The 16,066-nt window shown below is 42.2% G+C and overlaps 1 protein-coding gene across 7 annotated transcripts in view; it reads left to right on the forward strand.

The window, feature by feature from the left end:
- Nucleotides 1–16,066, forward strand: part of phf21b (PHD finger protein 21B) — a 143,441-nt gene that overhangs the window by 106,822 nt on the left and 20,553 nt on the right. For all 7 annotated transcript variants that reach the window (XM_050035919.1, XM_050035922.1, XM_050035920.1 and 4 more), the window contains one exon: nucleotides 6,149–6,409. In XM_050035919.1, the coding sequence (XP_049891876.1) occupies nucleotides 6,149–6,409 (261 nt within the window). The remainder of the gene's footprint in view (nucleotides 1–6,148; nucleotides 6,410–16,066) is intronic.

Raw genomic sequence — 16,066 nt, forward strand, 5'->3', positions numbered from 1 at the left:
GCCACTAAATCCTGCCAAATCTTATACAATGTTCCTTTAACCGTCATATGACTAATACAGTAAAACTGAACTGACACTGAAAGAAGCAGCAGCCCTGGTTTAATCATAACAACCTGAAGTTTTGTCATTTAAAGAATAAAATGTAGAAATTTGTGGAGTGGAAACACTTAACACTGACATTTAATTAAAGAGAGTTTCACAAAAGTAATCCCTTGATTTTCCAGCCTTTATTCACAAGGTTTTATTTTGTAGTTGGATTTAATTTTACATCTGTTCAGCTTTAGTAAAAAATCATTACTGAACCTGGTTTAATTTCTGCTCCTGTTGCCTTTATATCAAAATAAGAGTGATTTTATGCAAGAAAGCTGCATCCAGGATCCAGGATTAAGAAATCAAACCTTTAAAACTGCTTTAAAAAGGCTGAGTTAGCCGCAGGAGAATTAGCAGGATCATTTTAGCTGCATAACCTCCTGTTAGCTGGGTAAGATGAAGAAGATTAGGAGTCTTTTTCAGGCGAGGAAATGACGTAGAAAAGATGGAAAAGGTGATTAAAAAGAAGTGGAAGACTCATTGTTGAGCTGATTAGAGCAGAAACTCCTGCACCCCCTGAAAACCCTTAAATAACACCTCCAGTCCACCTTAAGGCTGCGGCCTCCAGCTTGTGTTTTAAGGAGGACTGACAGATTAGTAATGCAGCATCTCAGGCAGCAGTGAGGCCCTAAATGGATGTGTAAACCCCCTGCTTCCTTCACTCCTTCCCCTCACCCCCCTCACAGCACTCTGCCTGGATAATAGAGAGCTCTAATGGTGAGCTTTTTGGAGAGGGGGGAATGATGGAGGCTTTTTTTTTCCCACTCAGAAGAATAAAAATGTAGTCAGCTCATTTGGATTAATTCGTCCAAGTCTCTTTTGTGATTTGGAAACTTTTTTTTCTGTGAAAACAAATGAAGCGGTTGGGTTATTTCCTTCAAACATATACACGCTGTATACGTACTCTACTCTTTCCTTGGCATTTGATGTTGTTTATCAAAGCACCTGCCTCTTTGCTGATGTATTTACAAGGTAATTACTGCGGCGAGCAAGGACACTCGGGTCTGAAAATGCTTTCAAACTGTAAGCCACGTTGCCTGCACAGAAATCCTTTTTTTTTTTTAATGTTTTCAGCGGATGCACAAACTGTCTGCCAGAGAAAAAGAAATCCCTCTCCCCTCCCCTCACCCACACAAACACACTGTAGTCATAGAAAAGCATAAAAAAAAGGCAGCGGCGGGATGAGAAGGGGCAGTGGGATGGAATATAAAATATTTAGAGAGCCTCTTCTTTTCAGTGGTGCGAGGGTGAAGCGGAGGGGAAAGCGAGATGTACTTATCTCTGCTTTGGAAGATGTATTTTTCTTTTCCAGGCTGAAGAGGAGGAGGACGGGTGGGGGAGGGGTCTCAGTGTATGTGTGTGTGTGTGTGTGTGTGTGTGTGTGTGTGTATGTGTGTGTGTGTGTGTGATGATGATGAGGCTGGTCTGGTGGGTAGGACTGTAGGACAGCAGCAGTGTGTCTGGCACCGTGTGGACGAAGACGCTCTCAGATCCTGAACTGAGCTGAACTGCTGCCAGGCTGATTCTGTGTTTCACATTAGAGGAGAATAGAGACGCAGTAGAGCTGCTTTCTATTGGCTGCAGCACACACTGACAGTCACTGAGTAAAGGCCTGTAGCTCTGCTGAGAGCAGGTAGTAACGTTAAGTCCTCAGAGACGCTTAAAAGGTAAATCTGTCGCATTTATGACATGTACATATATTTAATATCATTAATATAATATTTATTAAGTAATGATTGATGGTATTTTTTTGGTTTTGAAAGTTTTAACAGAAAATCTTGTAGTATTTTTCATGTTTGTTGTAATTTGTCGTGTCACAGAAATGTAGATATACTGGTAGCAAACAGTGACACAGCAACAGTAGTACTTAAACACTTGAATTCATTAAAAATACTAGCAGTTGCAGCATTACTAGAAGTAATATAATTGCTATTGACGATGGTAGCAGCATTAAAGTTTCAGTTGCAGAAAAGCAGCAGAATTAATTGTACTTGTATTCGTTGTAGTGGTAGTGGAAACAGCAGCGGTAGTATTAGCAGTAGTAGTAGAAGTACTACAGGCAGTAGCAACACAGCAGCAGTAGTAGTAGAGGTTGTAGTTGAAGAAACAGTAGTACTAACACATTAACTTGAAGGACTAGTGGTTGCAGCAATGCTAAAAGCAATACACATAGCTTTAGCAGTACTTCTGATGGTGGTAGTCACAGTAGTGAAGTGCTTACAGCAGTAGCAGTCGTAGTGGTAGTGTGAACGGCTGCAGAAGTATTACTTAAAGTCGAAGTAGTATCAGTACTTCTAATGGCATTAGTAGTAGAAGTAATACTGGTAGTAACACAACAGCAGTAGTAGTAGTTGCAGTTGAAGAAGCAGTAGTAGTCCTAACACTTGAATTAAGTTAAAGCACTGATAGCAGCAGTAATAAAAAGTAATACAAGTAGCTTTGGCAGTACTGCTGACAGTGGTAGTAGCTGTAGTAGTAATAAGAGGGGTTTCCTTGCATTTTCAAAAATTGCGGAAAAAAACTTGGATGGAAACTTCAGAAATTCAAAAAAAAGGCCGAAAATTCGCAAAAAAGTTTTTACGCTTGGAGGGGGTGGATTTGTCAGCGTATTGATAAAAGGAAAATGCGACTTTTTGCTATGGAAACAGGTTTTGCGAATAAACGATGACGTACTGGCACATAGATCCTCAAATGTGGCCTTTGACATACGCAAATGTTTCAGCCAGAGTTCGTGAGTGAAATGCTGCTGGACAACTACTTCCCAAAAGTCCTTCATACACACAGAGAACGACGCGGTGGTCTCCTTCCAGCTGTTTCCAACAGTACTCTTAACATTAACCTTCTTCTTTGTCGTCTCTTCTTCAAGATGGCTAGGTACGCTGTGAACGCTGACAAAATGCTAACCAGAGTTCTCCCAAGACCCGACAGGTTTATCAGGAATCCGTCCATGGTCAGTTGAGTGTGTTGTTGTTTGCAGTGGGCATAAGACGCTCTCTTATGACGTCATCTCATGGCGCACTCTTCTTCTACAGGGGTGTTTTTATTTTGTTCATTTTTCATGAGAAGCGCCACCTACTGCTCTTCCTGTTGATTCCCAGTAATCGCAAAACAATAACGAATGGAAACGGGCATAAATTTTCTTTTGCACATTTTCACAAAATTCGCTTCAAAAAATTTCGATACATTTGGATGGAAATCCCGCTATAGTGTCAGTTGCGGTAGATGTTAGCAGCAGTAGCAATTTACTTGTATTTGTCGTGGCAATCTTGAAAACAGCAGTAATAGTATTACTTTAAGTAGAAGTCTTAGTAACAGTAGTTGTAATGGCATTAGCATCGGTGGTAGACGTACTACAGGTAGTAGCAACACAGCAGAAGTAGTAGTGGCTGCAGCTGAAGAAGCAGTAGCAGTAACACTAGTTGCAGCAGCAGCAGTACTGGCAGGAACACTTAAAAGAACAGCACTAGTAGTATTACTTATATTAGAAGTAATAGTGACAGTAGTTGTAATGGAAAAACATAACCAGTAGTAGAGAATGCTTGAACTTACAGTAACACAAAGTACAGTAATCATGTTAACATTTTGGTTACTGTACTCAGTGTTACTGTAATTTAAAGCAATCTCTGGCACAGGAATTTCCTTTGGGATCCATAAAGTTCAATTGAATTGAATTGAATTGAATAACACGAGTACTGGCAGCAACAGTAGTACTAACACAACAGTGATAGTAGCAGCTGGAGAAGCAGTAGCGCTAACGCCTGGGATCCACTGGCGTTTTTTGTGTCCGCTGTGACATTTATGCCTATTAATTTCCTATGGATCGCGTCAAACCGTGCTGACGTCCCCGCAAAGCATTTTGGGTAGGCGGCGCAGCCGTTTGAGCAGCTCCGGTGCATCCAAAAGTTGACCGCGACTCAACTTTATGCAAATTAACCCGTCAGACGCGAGGACACTATCCAATGGGGAGCAAGCTCGGTGGTGGTCTGTCGTGAAGTTTTGTTTACTTTCCCTCTCTGGAACAACATGGCAATGGAAGATAAGTAGGGGTGTAACGGAACACAAAAATCTCGGTTCGGTACGTACCTCGATACACAAGTCACGGTTCGTTTTTTTTCGGTACAGTAATGAAAAAAATAGACAACTATTAAATATCTTTTACTTATTGGTAACCTTATTAAAACATACCACCACAGCAGCTAACTCTTTTTACACAATTGTTGAATGAAACAAATATATATAAAATCCTGCTTTTTCACATTGTTTGAATGAAAATAGAAATATAAAAGTGAAAAATAAAATCCTGCTGTTTTTTTAACACATTTTTTGAATGAAAAATATAAATATACATTTCTGCTTTAACAGTTTTACTCAATTAAAATAAAAAGTATAGTGCAGCTGGTCAGCTTTAAAGCCTGCTCAGATTCAGTTTTACTAGGAACTTACTTAGCTTTCCCACTTTGTTAAAGTGCAGTAAACAAAACATGCTTATATCTAAAGTGCAGCTTAAACAATTTTACTCAACTCCAATGGCGTTGGTTATTTCTTTAGCGCGATGGTCAGGGAAACGCTCTTTCTTTTTAAACGACGACGATATCGTAGTTTGCACCAGATTGCTTTTTCTAGTCGTGCCGGTTAACGTTCAAACTCGGGTGGTGTCGCTTTAGATGCGTTAGCATGTTAGACGTGTTTCCAAGTACATACCCGACCGCTGTTCTGCAGTGTCGGCACACTGCTTTTGTCTTGTCCACTTGTTTATTTCCATCTTCGTATTTTACCCTGAAACCAAAGTGTTCCCAAACGGAGGACTTAAGGTTTGCGGGTGGGTCTTCAGGTTCGTCAGGCTCACTTGCCATGTTGTCAAAATGTGAGAATGCGCTGCACAAAGTGAAAGCTGAGATTTACGGTCGGACTCGGTCCGTCACTCAATTATGTCCGTCGGGGAACTAGATATTTTAAATGGTTTGCCTCGCAAAAATGGAATTAAAATAAAACAAAATAAAATAAAATAATATCCTGCGCCCAATAATTCGGTACAGGGTCGTGCCGAACCGAAAGTCGCGTACCGAACGGTTCGACACAAATACATGTACTGTTACGGCCCTAAAGATAAGCTAATCGTAGCAGTGGCGAGAGCTTTCCTATAGCAGCCGCGTCCATCTACATTTCCGCATATTTCCAGGCTCCGCCTCCAAAGCGTCCTTTTCAGGGTAGGCGTCACGTCTGGCAATGATTCTCGGTGACACCAGTGGATCTGAGGCGTAACACATTTGTAGAAATAGTGTCAGTTGAAGTTAATGTTGGCAATAGTAATAGTATTACTTGTAGTTGTAATGGCATTAGCATTGGTAGTAGAAGTAATAGTTGTAGTAGCAACACCGCAGTGGTAGCAGCAGCAGTACTAAAAGTAATAGCCTACCATTAGCTTTAGCAGTGCTACTGTTGGTGCTGGTCATAGCAGTAGCACTAAAAGTAACAGCTGAAGTGTTTGTATTTGTTGCGGTCGTGGTAGTAACACACATAAGCAGTAGTAGTAACAGTAATACTAGTTGTAATAGTTGCACTTTGGGATCGATCTAATAAATATTTTAACTCACATCAGAGTGTGACCGTACCTGTAGCAGTAACACTACCTGTACTAGTATTTTCAGTGGTAGTGGAAGCAACAATGGTAGCAATAATACTCGCAGTAGAAGTGCTGTTACTAGAGTTACTAGAGTTGATCATGTAGGAGTACTACTTAACGGCAGTAGTGGCAGTAGTTGGAGGTGAAGTACTACTGCATGCAGCACTATTAGCTGTAGTATAAAATACTAGTATTGTTAACAGTAGTAGAAGCTGTACCAGTATTAGTAGAGGTGGTAGTAGTTGTAGTGACTGTAGTGATTGTAGTGTTGTTCTTTCAAAACAAACTGTAATATTTTCTGTGCACAAATTGCTCCTCAGATGTTGCTGTGAGTACTCTGCGTACTCTGAGTACTGCTGATGGTAGCTGTAGTAGCAGAAAGCAGTGCAGTGTGTACAGATACTCTGACAGTGTTTCCTCTCTCTGTCTCTGCAGAAGCTGGCAGTCAGAAGTTGTCCTGTAGGGTCGACTAAGCCGCTGTCTCTCATCAAGCCACCCAGCCAGGGCATCGCCATCTCCGTGGTGCCGGCCAAGGCTCCCGTTTCCATGGTGACCGCACACATTAACGGACAGAAGGCGGCGAGCTCGGAGCCGCTGCAGACGTCCCCCATCAACCTCCAGACGGGCGGCAGGGTGGCGGCCGCCGGAGTCCACCCGTTCAGCAGCAGGAGAGCCGGAGAGCTGCCTCCCTCTCAGGTAAAGACGCCCTCTGACATCACAGCACCAGGAACACCTGCAGGGAGGGGGAGGGGCTAACTCACCTGCTGGGGGATGATGTGTGAAGTCCTGGAGACACTGAAACAGGAAACGATCAGTAATAACGTCTGCTCCATCCATCATTTCAATAGTTAACTTGCTACACAAATAATTAAAGGTGCACTCCACCATTTTTACACGTCTGCCGGTCCTGTTCAAGACTGTAGGTGTCATGTTTCTGTGGCTCTTAAGGAGCTTTGTCATGTTTGTTTGGGTCGTTTCAGGTAAAACATGAATAGTTTTATGATGTGATGACATGACCATGCAAACATTAGTTGGACGCTGATGGTCCGATGCCAAAAACAGCAACGTGGTCATGAGGCAGACGGTGATGTTGTTTCCACATCCAATAATGGTCCGGTCAGAACCTTTCCTAGAAAACTCCAAATATTGATCATATTTTTGACAAAAGCAATAATATGTTGTTGTTTATTTTATACAACAAATGCTAGTGTTACTTATATAAAATTGATGTATAGCTACATGTAAATATTTTCTGTCTCATCGTTCAAACCTGTGGTGTTTCTAGAGTCCCCGACACACCAAGCAGACGTTCAGCCGTCGGTCAATGTCAGGCTGTTTGTGAACATCTACCGCCCTTGTCGGTGTGATGTGTCCTGCAGCGTTGGCCCTCTTTGGCGCTGGTTGGCTTTTTTACCACGGGTTTAACATGCTGAATCGACACAGCAGAGCCCATCAGGGATTGAAAGCCTACAGTCAACTGTCGGTCAAAGTTGGGCCATTGGTGAGCGTATGCCACGGTGTGTCGCGCACTGCTGGCCCTTGTCGACGCTAGTTGACTTTTCTTTTGCCGTCTGCAACTGCACATCCCAAACTTAAGTCAAGAGGGAATGGTCGAAACAAAGTTGTTATACGAGGCGAGATTTTTTTTTTTAATCCATTGGGCTCTGTAGCAGAAACGTTTCTTAAAGGTTTGTGATATTTTTCACTGCTGCACGGTAAATATGTTCTGTACTTTCAACACTGGATCGTGTTGTTAATGTGCTAACTGGCTAACTAGCATCAAGACGATGTTCTGGCTTCCCTTTTTGAATGAGAATTACAGTGAAATGGTGGTGCAGTGGTTAGTGTTTTTGCCTCACAGCAAGAGGGTTCCTCGTTCGAACCCAGGGTGAGGGATCCCTGCTGTGAGGAGTTTGCATGTTCTCCCCGTGTCAGCGTGGGTTTCCTCCAGGTGCTCCAGGTTCCTCCCACAGTCCAGAGACATGCAGGTTAATTTGTGACTCTAAATTGGCCGTAGGTGTGTTAAGGAGTGGGGAGGGGCAACTTTTTGGCTGAGACATGGCGACGTGAGGCGACGCAGCAGGGGGCTGCATTGAGAATAAACTTGTGTGGTGTCTTGGTGATCAGCGAGCTTTAAGTCAGACTTCTTGTTTGTATTTCACCTTCTACATGGAGCTGTAAAGTGTAGCAACACCTGATGTTATATTGTCGTTATGTTGTTACACTCAGCTCTGATTGGGCAGTTATTTTATCGTGTTGCAGCTATAGTGTTCATTTCCTGAGCAACAGCTTGTCGCAGTTTTATCGCAGATAGTTAAGGTGTTGCTAATCTGTGTTTTTTCCATTTTGTCTGAAGTTATTTTACACAGCAGAAAACACTCATGTTTGTGTGATGGTGACAGAGCAAGCATATTTTATTAAAGGCTCAGTTCACATTAAAGACAGCCTGTGGCATCCAGTGTTTTGATTCACGTGTTTAATGTAGTGTGGAGGGAGGTGGCTGATGGGAAACAGAGAAGCAGCACTGCTCTAAAATCTGAAGGTTTGATTGTCTGCAGTTTTTATTTCCACCTACTGGTGCAGCAACAGATCAGCATTAAACATCTTATAATCCAGGAAGCAAATATAACGTCACTCGTCTGTAATGTGTGATGTGTGTGACGTGTAAGACATGGTGTGGTTTGGTAAGTTGGAGACAACAGAGGAAAATCTAAATGCTCATCGTCCTCTCTGACTCAGAGATGTTGTATTCCTCCTCTGAGTGTCTGTTAGGATTCAGGCCACAGCGTCTCGTCTCCTCCACACTCTGTATTCAGCACCATCACCTCCATCAGCACACAGCCGGGGATCAGAGCTTCACGCTCAACACTGGCAGCCTCCACACTATTACTGTAATTGCACGGCACCATAGAGAGAGGAGGGCCGAGCCTCGGAGGCCCTCGGGCTCCTGCTTTATGATTCCTCCGACTGTCCGGCAGATCTGACTCTCCGTCCATCAACACGTCTTATATAAGATGGAACGTGTCTGTTAGCAGGAAAGCATCAAATAGATTTTCCTCAAACGCTGCATGAAGACAGAAAAGGCTTCATTTTTCTTTTATTATTTGGTTCTGTGAGCGTGACTTGATGAAGTTTCAAAAAATCATCAGTTACAGTGTTCAGCTGCTCAGATCCTGTTTGAAACAGTTCAGTTTCTTGGACTGAGTTCAGGATGAGACGAGTAAAACTCTCACAGGGTTTGATTAATATTACTTTAGGTTATATATCAAAAAAGAAGACATTTGAGTTTCAGATATGCAGTTAAATGTCTTTTTAGTGGCAGCTAACAATTAATCTCATTATTTCATTTGTTGAATTCTATTTTCTTTATTAATTGCTTGGTCAGAAACCAGTAAAAATGCGTATCACAGTTTCCCAGAAGCCGGGCTAGCATCTTAAGATATCTGGTTTTGTCTGACTTTCAGTCCAAACACTAAATAAAGTAATTTTACTTTGACGAATAACAGAAAAAACACACATAATGAGACATTTGAGAGGCTGTGTTCACTTAGTAATAGCCTTAAACGATTAATCGATTGTGAAAGCTGTTGTGTAACCATGTAAACTATAGCTAAAGATTAGGGATGCACCTGCTGTGGAATTCTGGGCTGATACCAGAGGTTTTTTTTGTCGTTGTTTATTTTGTTTTGTTGTTATTTATTCCCTGTTATTTATTTTTGCTGTTATACTATCTTTGAATAAGCACAGCTTTAATCACACACATTAAAAAACTACCTTTTATATAACCTTTTGCATGAAAAACATAAAAACCTACTGACTGTAGCTTTGTAAACATCAACAAATTTCTCCATCTTACAGCCGTATTTATTTGTTTTTCCCCAAAAGTTACATTTTACAAGATAACAATGAACACATCATGAGAACGCTATAATTCACCTTTGGCAGATACTCACTGTAGAGCTTGAACACATCATAATGTTACTCAGTGTAACCTCTGTCAGCTGTTAGTTGCGGCCATCGGTTGCTAACAGCTAACATTAGCTAGCTCTCCCTTGGCCGACGTCAGCATGGATTTGTTGTTCACGATGTAACATTATCAGGTAAACAAAAAGATTTGCGATGCGTTTACTGTGTCCTTTCGTTTTTAAAGCATCCTGGGGAAGAAACAAACATGTTTTCTGATGTCCCTGATGATGGGACAACATTTGTCTCGGGCCCTGCTTTTTTAGCCTGTGCAAATTTGATGTGACACGACAGAAAAACATCGGCCATTGTATTAGTGAACGTAACTTAAAGGTCCAGACACACCTAACAGACTTCAGAAAACTATCGGCAACAAGAGCCCCCTGCTGCGTCACCTCATGTTTGTGTTATTGTTTACTGATGCACAGTAAATTAGCTCTGTTCTTTCAACACTGGATTGTGTTGTTAATGTGCTAACTGGCTAACTGGCATCAAGACGGTCTTCCGGTTTCTCTTTTTGAATGATGATTTCGGACGACCGGCTTCTGCTGGTGTGGGGAGCTATTTCCTGTCTCGCAGGCACGGAACATTCGTATAACTTTTTGGCCAGGACACAGCAACATGACCTCAGAGAACTAGCCTCCACGAAATCCCCCTTCTGTGTCGCCACACGTCGCTGTGTCAGGCCAAGGAAGCTGCACATGGACACACTGCAAAGACTGCAGTCAGCGGTCAACCAGCTCGTACATTCTGCGCCTGCGTGAGAGGAAATAGAGGGCGGCACGCTGTTTAAAACTAAAGGTTGGAACATGCAACATATGAACTGATAAAAAGTGCAAATATTCACAGTGTAAGGTGTAAAGTGTAAAGAATATGTCGGGTGTTCATAGATATTAACACAGAAAGATATGATGTAACGTGAAGGGTCCAGGGGGGGCAGGATGAGACTCTGTGGTTGATGAGGTTCAGAAGTTTTGTCAAGTCACATCAGGATCCAAAACGCCCCTCGGAGGTCTCTGATTGGCTGACTCCTGGTGGATGTAACGCTGCTTTGTGAGCCTCTGGTTGGGATGCAGAGCAGGTCCGAGACTCCGACACAAACGCAGACGTTCGCTGCGATAAAGCTGCTGCGTTTCATCAATGTGTCACTTTGAAAAAGCTCAGACTCCCCCTCCCCTCCCCTCCCCCTCTCCCTTCGTCCTCCATCGTCCTCAGTCAAATCCCTCTCTGTCTCCACCCTCCCCGTCGGGTGGTGGAGGTGAGCAGGTCAGGCAGCAGGATTGTCTCCGGGCTCTTTATGGCTGTATTGTTGGGAGGGAGTGGGCGCTCTTCACCCAGCTGCCTGCCTGCGTGCATGAGGCAATAAAAAGAAACAAACCCCTCCTGCAGGCCTCCACGCTTTTCTTGCCTCCATCAATCGAGTCATGAAGGCTCGGCCAATCAGAGGCCGTCCTGGCTGGTGTGTGGACTGAGCAGAGGAAGTGGGGGGTGGTGGGGTGTCGAGGAGGGGGGACAGGTCCCTCAGACCACCTGGCCACTAATTTGGAGATCAATAATGAGGTGTAATGGGACTGCTGCTGTGCATGAGTGCACACATTAGAGCTGCATTGTTTCAGCACTTCACTGAACTCTGACACACACACACACGTTTCCGTGTGAGGGCCAATGGTGTGATCTGCTTTACGCATTTCAACTCCAGACCTTTTACTAACTTCTCCTTGATTTATTTGTGTTTTTCAAATAAACAAATCACAAATAAATCAATGAATTGTGAAGAGTCTTAACAAATTAAAGTCCTTCTCAGATGTTTTTTGAATAACGATATTGTCGATGTTGATTGTAGAGATGGAGGAAGGTTGTTCAAAAGAGATGGACCTCCGCATTTCAGTGAATATTGATCAGGAGAAGTCCAACAGTATGAAAGATAAAGGTCCTCAGAGTGTCCTGTGGAATATGAGCGAATGTCTGAGGAAGACTTAAAAAAAAAAAGTTCTGGAAATTGCTCCGCAAGTCATGAGTGATATGTACGTATTTATAAGTGAATACATAGGTCGGGTGTATGTTCACATTACAACTTGGTAAAAGTTGATATTTTCTAAAGAAAGGAGCAGATGATTCACATTTTTTAGCAAAGCTTGTCACTCTCGAAAATGTCTTTTGAATTAGAAAAATGACGTGGCGACCCAAGCAGTATTACAATACATAATATGAGGGTAAATTAAGCTGTAGTAAAACGTTAAAATACAGTAATAATCGACCAGTGAATGAGTTCTACTGAAGACACCGATTGACTTCATCTTCTTTTTACAGAGAAGCAAGTAAGTAAATTATTTTAAAAATTAGCCACTTCGTAAAAACGCAACCTGACATCTTTAATCGCCTAATCCTGTTCCTAATGTAAAGCTGCAATGATTCGATTTGATCAATTTATCAATCAGTTGTCAACTGATAAATTAATCCCCAACTGATTTGATAATTGAATAATCAGAGGAAATTTATAAAGCAAAAAAACTCAAAATTTTCTGATTCCAGCTCCTTTAATGTGAAAATGTTAAGGTTTCTTTCCTCCCGTATGACAAAAAACTTTTGAGGACGCCATCTTGGACTTTGGGAAACATTGATCAACATTTTCCGCCACTTTCTGACATTTTATAGCCCAGTGGTTCCCAACTGGTCCAGCCATGGGGTCCAGATGTCTCCTTAGACATTAGTTTGAGGTCCAGACTTTTCAATATATTCAGCATCCTACTTGTGTTTGGCCGGGTTGTGGAGCTACTTTGCTGTGTCTGTCATGGAGCTGTCTGTTAGACACTCACTCTACAGCAGGAAATGTAACTTCAAATTAAAGCTCTATGCTGTAAATTTACTGGATTTCAAAATAAAGTGTGTTTTTTCCCCCCTGAAACTTGACACATACGCAAGTCACTTGGGGTCCATTCAGGATGGACCCACAATCCACTTTTGGACTGCGACCCACCAGTTGGGAACCACCGTTATAGACCAAACAACGGATCAATTAATTGGCAAAATAATCAACAATTTAATTGTCAGTGAAGATAATCATTAGTTGCAGTCCATATCTTGATGTACACAATTAGGAAAAAGGCCCATAACGGATCTTTCAAGACCTCTGCCTGAATAATATAAAGCGATATTCACATTGTCAAAGGTTGTCAAAGGAGTTGTAATTCAAAATGAAACAAAACAGAGGTTAAAAATGTTCTTCTAGAATTTTAATGAAGGTGTCTATATTTTTGAAAATTGATCTAATGAATTCACAGAAGCCCTCCAGGGTTTTTAATATAAAAACAGTTTATTTTTAAGAGAATAACTATCTTAAAAACATGGAGATGGGAGGAGATGTTTGTTATTGGAGTAGCAGTTGTGTTTAGCTAGAAGCAGAGGAACAAAGAGATGCTCGGAGGAGGCAGAATGTGTTTGAAAAGTCTGCAGCTTTAACGCTGATCCTGCCTCTCTTTCATGGCTCTCCATCTCGCCGCCTTCTAAAAGACGTCTTTATCCTCTTTAAACAGCAGCCAAGGTCATCTCTGCCATCCGCCTCCAAGTCTCGTCAAAGCCAGAGAGGAACGTTAGATGGCCCCTTCGAGGGTCCGCTTTCCCACTCAGAGCTGTGAATGACTAAAACTGAATACATTCAGTCCAGAACATGATGTGGTGTGGGAAAATGAACCATTATGAGAGGAAGAGGAACCCGAGTACACTCTGTGCACATGACATTGTTCTCATGTGTGACTTCAGTGTGCTGAGTTAGCTCCACAAAGTTTAAGAGGAATCCAGATAAAATACAGAGGATAGCTGAATATCAGCTCTAGTTCTGGTGCGTTTGAATTTGGGGACATGTTTTAGGGGCACGAGATATCAAAATCAGTGAGTTAAATTTATACAAGTTTGTTTTGAGGATGCAGGATTCTCTAAAAGTCACATTTTTTCTTGAGAATGTTCCAGGAGTCCTTGGGTAGGCCCTAAAGGTCATGGATGACGTTTATGAGGTCCTTGGGGACATTTTAGGAGTCTATGTAGAGGTTTAGGGGTCCCAGAGATAGTTCTAGTGGTCCTTGAGGAGGCTGTCTGAGTCCATAGGGATTCAGACATCATACAGCGAACAGGCCATGAAAAATCTTTCATTGGTCCTTGAAGAGGTTCTGTGGGTTTTTAAGGTTTCAGTTGTTATAAAAGGCTCTACTTATCATGAAGAATATATGAGATCCTGGAGACACTTCCCATAAGTAATTGAGGAGGCCCTTTGTGTAAAGTTTGAGGAGTCTTTGAACAAGTTCGAGGGATCCTTGAGAAAGTTCTGCTGTTCCTTGACGAGGTTCTCAAGGTTTTTCTGGACATTCGATAAGGGTTTAATGGGTGGAGAAAAATCTATAGTGGTCATGGAGGGGGTTCTCCTCTCTTTTTCTGAATGTTTTGACAAATGTGTTGTGGGTTGAGAAAGTTCTAGTGGTCATGAAGGAGGTTCTTGAGGTTTTTCTGGATATTAAGACTTGGGACATGTTTAATGGTGGAGACAGTTCTTGTCGTCACTGGGGAGGTTCTCGAGTTTTTGTCTTGAACAAGTTTTATGGTTGGAAGACGTTTTTGTGGTTGTGTGAAGAGGTGCTATGGGTCTTGGAGGTTATTCCAGGTGTAAAGGAAAAGATTCTAAAGGGTTCTTGAGCAACTCTCATTGGTCACAAGGCATGGTTGGTGCCCTGCACTCAGTTCCATTGACCATGGAAGATGTTCTAGCAGTCCTGGTAAAAGTTTTATCTAGGGGTCTTGAGGGAGCTTCCAGGGGTCCTGGAAGAATCGGTAGGTTAGGAGGTTATAGGGGTTAGGGTGTTTAAGAAGTCCTTGATCAAGTTTATTTGGTCATGGAGGAGGGGTCCTAAACGTTATTTAAGGTTTCATAGAAGAAGGTTTTAAGGGACCTGGAGAAAGTTGTAGTGGCCCTTATTAAGGTGTCAGGACTTCTTGAGCAGGTTCCACTGGTAATAGAGGAGGTTCTAGTGGTCTTGAAGGTACTTTAAGGGGTAAGGGACAAAAGCTTTCAGTGGTACTTGCGGAGGTCCCATTGGTCATGGACGAAGTTCAAGAAGTCATGGAAGCGGTTCTAGCAGGCCTGGAGAGAGCTGTAGACCTTAGAACCTTGATGATGTTCTGATGGTCTGGATGTTTCAGTCATCTGCTAGTTTGGTGTTCTTCAAGATTACGCGATCACGTTTCAGTGGTCATGGAGAAAGTTCTAGAGGACCTTGTGGAGGTTCTAGTTCTTGAGCAATGCCTGGTCATCCTGAAAGAGATTCCAGGGGTCTGGGAGAATATTCCATGTATTTTTAGGAGGTTTAGGGGAACTTGAAGAAGATTGGAAAATTTGCTGAATGAGACGAAGAACAGTGTTACCATGGTAACTGTATTGTATTCCTGCTGGACTGAGGTCAGTCGAGCAGACCGAGTGTCATTGACATTCAGAAGGAAAACCATCAGCAGATTCATCGATTAGTTCATTAAATATGATCAGTCTTCTTCTCACAGTGTTTCTAAAATGAATCTTTGTTGTTTTTGGACAGAAGCAGCAGTTTGTTGTGACTCAGTGGATTTGTGATGTTTAAGTTTCCATCTGCTTCTGCTTCTTAATGATTATTTGAAAGGAGTTGATATGTAACTGCTAATTACTGAACATGTTTCCAGTAAAGAATTAAGTGATTATTTTATAATTACAGTGAAACTGGAGACAAAAAATGAGGAACAGATGATATTCATTTAATTTTTTTGAGTTTCATAGAAAATGGGAGATGTCAGACTGGTGGAGTGTAGACGAAACTCTGAACTAGGGCTGTCCCCCTGATAGTTGACCAAATGTTAGTCGACCAGAAAGGTCATTAGTCTGCAAGAATTCATTGGTCGCCTAATCGCAGAAAAAGAAAAAAGAAACGTGAAACTCTATCAGGAGCTGCGTCTTGTCAGAACAAATCCAAACCTATATGACTGGACCATGCGGGACTTTACTTTGAAAGGACAAACACAGGAAGTGTCCACGCTCAGCAGTCAGACAGGAGTCAGGTTAATTTCCAGGGCTGGTACCTGCGGTTATTCCACAGGCTAGTTAATAACATGTCGGGCAGGAAATCCAAAGTGTGGGATCATTTTGAGAAGGTGAAGGACGAACCCAAGGTGATATGTAAACTCATCTTCATTGGTCGACTACAAACATGACGTATCATCTGAAACATGGAAGTAGCTACATGCCCATTAGCCCACAGCGTCATTAACAGGCGGCTCGCTCAGTGTGTGACGTGCACTTGGAGATAAAATATAGGCCTATATTAATGAAGGTTCATTAGTACGGTTTGTATTTCTCTGTAATGTAGCACAGTGTTAACA

The sequence above is a fragment of the Epinephelus moara genome, chromosome 23, assembly GCF_006386435.1.
Source record: "Epinephelus moara isolate mb chromosome 23, YSFRI_EMoa_1.0, whole genome shotgun sequence".
NCBI classification, from domain to species: domain Eukaryota; kingdom Metazoa; phylum Chordata; class Actinopteri; order Perciformes; family Serranidae; genus Epinephelus; species Epinephelus moara.